The following is a 7,868-nucleotide window of genomic DNA, read 5'->3' as shown; positions in this document are numbered from 1 at the left end:
TTTATTTTCTTTCCCATTTTCTTCTTCTTCCTCTTCTTCTACTGCCTAAGACGGGAAAAACCATTCAGATTTATCATGCTCGGCGCATTATTATAGTCTCGTGAAAATTTCTTGCAACGAATTTTACAAGGGACAAAGTTTTACCGAATGAAAGACGAACGTCCGGATATTATCTTCGCTATCGTAGGACTAGCGTAGTTAAAGCTTGCAAGAGATTATACAGCTTATTTATGATTGCAATTACTGCTTGTATCATACCGACTACAACGTCAAGATAAAGTTCCGTCTAAAATATCACCGGGAGACTATAATAGAACAGGCTAGGTGGACGATATTAATCTTTGAGAAGCGGGTGAAAAAACGGGTATGCGAAAATGAGAAAAAAAACGCATGAGGAGACACGCGTTTCTCGAAATTGGCGTCAAATTTTCATGAAAGCCTGTCGCAGGTAATCCTAACTAATGTCCTCATCTATTATGCGTTAAACTCTCAAGAAAAGCACTGCCGGTGACGGATGTCGGCAGTAATATACATATATATGTATATATTATATATATATGTATAAAGGTAGCAAATTGGGAATTTGTCACGGCACTTCTTAAAATGAACCACGCTCTCCGAACGCTTCAAGGCATTACTCAATTATGGCACCAAGGAAACTTGAAGAATGGCTCGGCCCCGTAAGAAAGAACAATTCATATCTGTACCTCGTTCGGTTCCTCTCCCTTCTCCCCTTCATCTTCTTCCTCGCCGCCATACTGAAAACTCCGCGAGTCCAAAGCTCACGCCCTTGCATCGGCGGAACTGAATTTTTAAACCATTTTACACCGATGGTACGCTCTCGGCATGGAATTGTATGGTACCCAAGCTGCTTTGCACGTACCGACGTAGCCCGAGGTATGATAGTGAACATCGCGCGGAACACGGTTAAGTCAACTAATAACTGCACCCGTTGCAACGTCGCAGATATTGCCTCGACTTTGCCAAATAGTAGCAATAAACGTTCCCCCTTCATACTTACTTCCGACACACCATTTTCCAACTCGCACCTTTCTCCCTTATCTCGTCCCGTAGTTTCCTCGCCTATTTTCTGAACTTCGGATCACGTGATACTGAAAATAATTCATTGACAATTCGTTTCATTACGGATGATTGCGTCAGTCCTGAATTATCTTTGCCGTTGCTCCTGCGGAACTCGGCGCAAATCGATGCAAATTAGCGTGATTTTAATCAATCAAATATGCGCTGTGCAATCATCTCGCATGGGTTGCTGATTTTTAACGAGTTTTACACGACGAAAGTGTGCGTGGTTGTATCACACGAACCCTGACGGGCTTGATGTGGGTATTTATTGTTCACGTGCACATATAAAGATTATAAAATTAGGGTATAAAACAACACCGATTCACTTGATACAAAAATGTTCCATGTCGGTCACCGACAAACGTCCGAATTGTCGGTTCGAAGAGAAGGGTTCGTTCGAAGCAAACGTCGACACCTTGACAAGGGATTTCGCGGCAAGACTTCAGGTGGACAAAAACAAAAAAAAAGGGGGTAGGTAGCTGCAGCTGAACCGGGCGGACGAAACGAGGGAGAATCAGACAGAGAGGATAAGGGAAAGCCGAAGAAGACAGAAATAAGTCGAAGTATCAGTGTCAGAAGTTATTAGATCGCGCGTACACTTAACAGGATCATTTCGAGACTCGGTCGTCTCGAATCAGTTCACCGAAAGGGATTCTGACGAGTTGCGGATTAAGACGCCACCGCCACCGCCGGGTTTCCTATTCCTAGTCCCATCGCCCCCGATGAATCAGTCCTCGCTCGGGAGGATCAGGAACTGGATTATACTGCAGGAATCCTTAACCCGCAGCAGAGAGAACCTGTCCGACGAATTAGCGCCTCAGCCGTTGGGAATTAGCGACTATAGCCAGTGTCTGAACAGACCACGAAGACTGGCAGGCGACTGGATAGTCCTGCAGCATTCCTCCGCGATGGATTACAAGCCGCGTCCTCACCCTGAAATCGACCGAGGACTACGCCTCGGAGCGCAGGAGAATCGCCAGGCCTGCCACCAGGCAGAAGAGAGGAGCCGGCGACGAGGATGAGGAGACTTCCGTAATCCAGTCGACCATCACCGAGACGTTTGCATAGACCCCAGGGTAGCCGTAGGACGAACAGGCGTAGTCCCAGGACGCGATTCCTGCGGGAGTAAAGCGACCTCGTCATGCTATGGTTCTCGCCGGCTGGTCGTGAGGGGGGTGGGTGGGATACTCGCCTATCAGGACTCCGTCCACCACCGCCGCTGCCCCTGTATCCCCGATGCACATTCCTACGTACTCTTCGTACGAGCAGAACATTCTATCGGTTATGCGATCGAAGTACACGGTCTGGCACAGCTCGGTTGTGATCGTTGGAAGACTTATGTACTGTAGCTGGGTAGTCATGTCGCCGAGAAACTATTTGCCAAAGTGGTTTTTGGTTAGCCTGTGATACGCGTTTGTCGCGCTCACCTCGCAATTTTTACGAATGACGTTTGGAACGGTTCACTTACGACGGATGCACCCCAACTGGCCATCGAGAAAATTGTTCCTTCTGGATAATTTTGGTTCAGACTCGGCAGCTTGACTGCCTGAACTGAGTTGGACAGCGTCAGACTGGTGTTTAACTGAGGATGAATAAGATACGTTTGAATAGAAAGCAAAGCTTTTCAAGCCATGGAGAATCGAGGTAAAAATTGTGGTAGTTAACCCTCAGCAAAGCCAGGTCGTAGTCCTGTGTGGTCTCGTTGAACTCAGGATGGAAGATGGCGTATTCGATTTCGTGAACTGTTCCTCCCTCGTGGAAGTAGTCGCTGCCGACTCTGATGGTCACGTTCTCGGATTCTATCCTGCAACAAAGGGATAGTCGCCAGTGATTCGAGCCCCAAGTTTGATCCAATTCGGAACGCAGCTACGGGGTTCGCTGATTAATCTGCATTATATGGATACGAACATTCGTTTACAGACTTGTAATCAACGGGATGGAATTGAGCGAGTTTCACCTGCGATGTAACTGAGATAAATTGCCCGCGCGTGAATTTATTGATTATTTTCACCCGTTAACGAAAAAAGAGAATATTTATTCGGTTGAAACGAAACGGGTTTCTTTTTTTTTTTTCTTCCATTTTTGTAACGGGCGAATGAACAAAATTAACGCGTGAATTGTTGAACGATTGTTTGCTTCTTACATGAGAGCGCATACTCCCGTGGCCAGAATCCAGTCTTTATTGATTATGGTGCCGGTGCAAAAATGGATCGTGTCGTACGTGTATTCCTCCCATTCGTGCTGCAGGGAAACCTGAAAGGAATAAAAATGAAATTGAAAACCAACGAAGTAATTAATTCGACGTTTACTAGGTACTTGAAATCTTGCAAACGCACCGCCCACGGATAATTTGCTATCGTTGTTGTCTGGCCACCAACGATTCGCGACTTCGGCGCGTCATTGGTTTTCAAAGGTAATGGTTCGACCGACCCTTCCGGAAAAGCTGCAAGTGCAAATACCGAGGTTTAAAAATTTCTCACGGTTCATTTGATTGATCTAAGCATCATTGTAATTCGATTCGTATATCGTCACTAATAAACATTTTTATTCAGAATCACTTGTTATACTTTCAAATCCGCGACACAGTGCCAGGAGGCTAACTAGCGTGAAGTAGCGCAGCATGTTGACTACTGTCAAAATTTTTTCCCGGATGAAGGATCACATATTTATGTAAATACGTACACGTATAAATTCCTCACTTTTATCTACTCGTCACGATGATGATGAGAAGATTATACCTGGGTTGTATATTATAGAAGACGAGCAAAATTAAGCAACGGACACGTGTGATATCCCTGTTGTAAAATTATTAAAGAAATATCTAATCTTGATCCTCTCGCAAGTGAGTTATACTTATGTACTCGCGAATCTGTTCATAAACGCGATTTTTTTCACAGTTTGTCCTACATTTACGAAGTACGGGATCTTTTGTTGGTGTTGTTTCGTTTTAGAGTGGGTGGGTACACTATTGCTTTGAGTTTGCGCCCGTCTCGTTGCGATTTTTTTTACCCTCATTTTACGTAATTGAAAGCATGAAAGCATGAAACTCTCGAGTTCTCAGTTCAACACTGAATGCGCTACTCCATCTAAAACCTAGCGAAAAGAGTATTTCGTCTTTGAGAAGAATAAAGTGTGCGAAGAGCGAGGATAAGTGGAAATGGGTTAACAAGAAGCTTTGGCCCAATGCGTAATTTAGAAACTTAGGAAGCTTCCGTGTACTTATCTAATTTCACATTCCATTAGGAAATTAGAGATTTGGGGAAAATTGAGTTATGAGAGGATGATTGCGCCTTCAGAAAAGTTGTATTTGCCAATAAGCTGCAAGTTATCCCCGAATGCCGGTAATCAAGCATGAATAATGGATGTAATGGTTTACGAATAGAAAAACAAACATTGGTGTACGCTTATAGATCTGCCTTATTTATTGCTTTAAATCTTGACGCGTCGGCGGTCACGTTCGGCGAGACGACCGTGCGACATAAATAATGCCTCTAGACGTATAATCCAGCCGTAAATATCGATCAACACTTCAGTAAAGATCTGTACTTAAGACCGTGATGCGTGTTCGTCGACTCAACATTCCATCCACCGTCGTCAACGAATTAGGCATAGACACCGTCTGGCTCTGTACGAATACCTACGTCCTTAATCAGACGCAGATCAGATGCACATTGAGGGGGGCTACAGCTTGGACGGTCTAAAATCACGTCCATTACTTTTAAGAGTTCTTTTTTTTTGTTAAAGAAAGCGAGAACACTTGGAGCAATTTGAGTTTGAGGGCTTTATTATTTATAGTTTTAAGAACGTCTTAGAATTTTTTCATTGAAATTAATAACAAGATGGTGGCACGGCGCATATAAGTAGCAATTTTAGACCGTCCAAACTGAACCCCCCTCCCATCTTACGGTAGGCGCGAGCAACGCCGTTATTCGCGAAAAAATTGTCAGAACAACAAAGCGGTGAACAACAATTATGGTCATCGTACTTCTTGACGGTATATAAACGATAATGTAAAAGTCAATATCAACCAGCAGTCGTAAAACGTCGCGACAAGCATTACGATTATTAACGTTGTCAAGTATCTGCGATTGGGAACTTCCAAGGCTCTTTATTCCGAATCTTTTATTGTCTTCTTGTTTATCCGCTACTTCATTAAGTCGAGACTAAATCAGGATTTTGACGCGGGATTCTTGGTCTACGGGGAGCGATTCATTCATTTCTGTAAAAAGAGTAGCTCAGCAGTTCATTTTTCGCAGAGCTTATTTTACGAGCTAACGGACCTTGTTTTTCCTGATATTATATAATATGTTTTGCCAAAAATTTGCTATGAAATTTTCATTTTATAAACATTTCACGTCTTCTGTAATTTTCACTCAATCGTTGAAGGGTTCAATTTCAGTTCTTTTTACCTTGTAGCGTTATATCTGATGAATGCTGTATCCGTTCATTTTTAGTTAACCTGAAAACCTGTTTAAGCCCCTGTTAATGACTATCTTTAATTCCTCCATGATTATAGTATCGCATTGATCCACCCCACTGAAAGTCACGCCGTCCGAAGCGTGTCTATCCTTACGGATTACGATTGAATATAGAAGAGCAATCGATGAGCCACCCATAAAATGCGATTGCCTACTGCCTTAACCAAATATATAAATAAACGAACATGATCGTTTCTTAGAAAACACGATATCCCACACCGACAGAGAGTAACAGAGACGTTCTGATCATGAACAGACGCATACATGTATATATTTGGTCAATATTTGCCGGGATTGAATCCTCCGACAAGTTTCCTATCAGCCGTATTCCTAAATTCAGTAGGCCTGTGTTGCCAGCAAATTGGATGATTCGTACAACGTTTTCATATTCCAGCCAACAAAGAATTGGCGATTAGCACTGATTGGAAGTTTCAAGTTTTTCTCATGTAATCCTTCTATGGGTGCAAAAATTCGTTTACAAGCCTGTAATTATCAGCATGAAATCGGGGCAGTCAACACTCTAATGTAATTGTCGTTAATTGCTCGCTCGCTGAATATTCCCTGATTCACTGCTCGGCTCATCGACAGGCTGATTGTTCGTGTTTATCAATTCACCTTCAGACTTCTCTCTTTTCAATTCACTTTTCATTGGATGTTGCTGGTGAAGTTTCCTAAATCGTGACGAAGTGAAATAGTGTCGAAGCAACTACACAATGAGCTCGAATACACCCGCCTGTTGAAATATTTTCTGGAATCCGCTTCCAGATTTTATCTTTTGTCGTTTTTTTTCTGTTCAACCAAAAGTGCGGCTTCGCGTTTGCACCCACTTTTTTACGAGGTAATTATCCGAAAATTTCGAAAGCACCGAATTCTTCTTCATATCCATCCGTTCAATTTACGAAGTATGCATAGTCAGCCACTGTTTGTTTCTATGAGACCGAAATTTCCCATGCATAGAAGAGAAGGTCGCAAAGGAGGAAAATGTGAACGGTGCATGCACCTTTTAACACGATATATTCTACAATAAATATGGAAATGGCGATTCGTTATACCGTACACTTTTTTTTCCCACTGACCAATTTATGCATCGAATTGTGCCGAGTGCTGTAAAACATGCCAATAATAGAAGTGAATGAGAATTATTTCGGATGTGGGTAGCTGGCATGGCGACCTCGGTTAAAGTGTCATTAGCATATAAATCTGGTGGCCACTTCACCGAGAATATATACCTATATACGTACATTTATCAAGGACCAAGTTAAGGTGCAGAAGATCCATGGCTCTTCTAGCTCTTGGCCATACAATTCGCCGTGGAAAAATTTTAAAGGCCCATAAGGGCACGGATTATTGATATTGTACTTGGGAGGTATTCAATGACGAATATACCGCAAATTCGATCCATCGGCACCCTCATTCACCCGAGGATGAAATCACGATTTGCTAAAGGTATTTCGAAGGGTTGCGCGACAGACAAGCTGGTCTTCCGAGCTTCCCGCGTGTTTCGGAATGCGGCAAAGAAACGTTGACATCTATCTTGAGGCAATATTTGACTGGGGTTTCGGTTCATATTATTTCTCACAAAAGTCAAGCTTCGTTGTTTATAATAGGTTATGGAGGATCAGCACCGTTTCAGCGATCGAAGCTCGAGAGCTTCGTCGCGGAATCACAAAACCGAATCCCCGCACGTACAGGTATATTCACCAAACTGAGAACGCTCGTTTTTATTTACATGCCCTCGAGATAAAATGTTGCAAAATATTGATACGTGCCTCTGAAAATATCTAGCGAAATAGGATATTGGATCGGTATTGCAATTAGGCGGATATCGGCCGGGCTTAAGGGATGCCCTAGTCGATTTCGTCGTTGGTGTATATGTCTCCGAATATCGAAGTCCGCGGATTTCCAACGCGAAAAAAGGCTCAACAGCCTCATTCCATACACAATTCTCAACAAAAATATACACGAGCACATTTTTGTTCGACGCAGAAACAAAGAAATGGTATGAATTCTAGGAATTTATTATTGCGATTTCGTAGAATCCGTGCCATTTCTGTATTTCTGCGTTATTATTATTATATGTAATTATACATAGATATATACATTCCTCAACGTCAAAATCAACCAGGACACCCTCTTAAACATCTGCCGATCCTCCCATCCCTAGAATATTCCGCACTGGGTCTGCTCCGACGTTTTGTTTTTTCGTTCTTGATAGGTAATGAGGTAACGATCGAGATCAAACTCGGTGATTGAGCACCTTGAGTAACATCAGTGTTCCCAGACATGCGGCTGGTGCCTTATCAAGAT

At 42.9% G+C, this 7,868-nt stretch overlaps 1 protein-coding gene across 2 annotated transcripts; it reads right to left on the bottom strand.

The window, feature by feature from the left end:
* Positions 1–1,307: 1,307 nt before the first annotated feature.
* On the bottom strand, positions 1,308–3,725 carry LOC124306749 (trypsin-like). Of its 2 annotated transcripts, none has more exons than XM_046767713.1 (7): positions 3,642–3,725; positions 3,420–3,526; positions 3,227–3,336; positions 2,749–2,887; positions 2,552–2,665; positions 2,276–2,456; positions 1,308–2,200 (listed from the first exon to the last, which is right to left on the bottom strand). In XM_046767713.1, exons 1-7 carry the CDS (start codon positions 3,703–3,705, stop codon positions 2,034–2,036), a joined length of 882 nt encoding a protein of 293 aa, XP_046623669.1. In that variant the 5' UTR covers positions 3,706–3,725; the 3' UTR covers positions 1,308–2,033. The 2 variants fall into 2 exon arrangements, with proteins under 2 accessions (XP_046623669.1, XP_046623670.1); XM_046767714.1 differs by having other exon boundaries at positions 3,651–3,725.
* Between the last annotated feature and the right edge of the window lie 4,143 nt (positions 3,726–7,868).

This window comes from Neodiprion virginianus, chromosome 6 (genome assembly GCF_021901495.1).
Source record: "Neodiprion virginianus isolate iyNeoVirg1 chromosome 6, iyNeoVirg1.1, whole genome shotgun sequence".
In the NCBI taxonomy this organism is placed as follows: Eukaryota; Metazoa; Arthropoda; class Insecta; order Hymenoptera; family Diprionidae; genus Neodiprion; species Neodiprion virginianus.
This window is presented reverse-complemented; position numbering and strand designations above follow the sequence as displayed.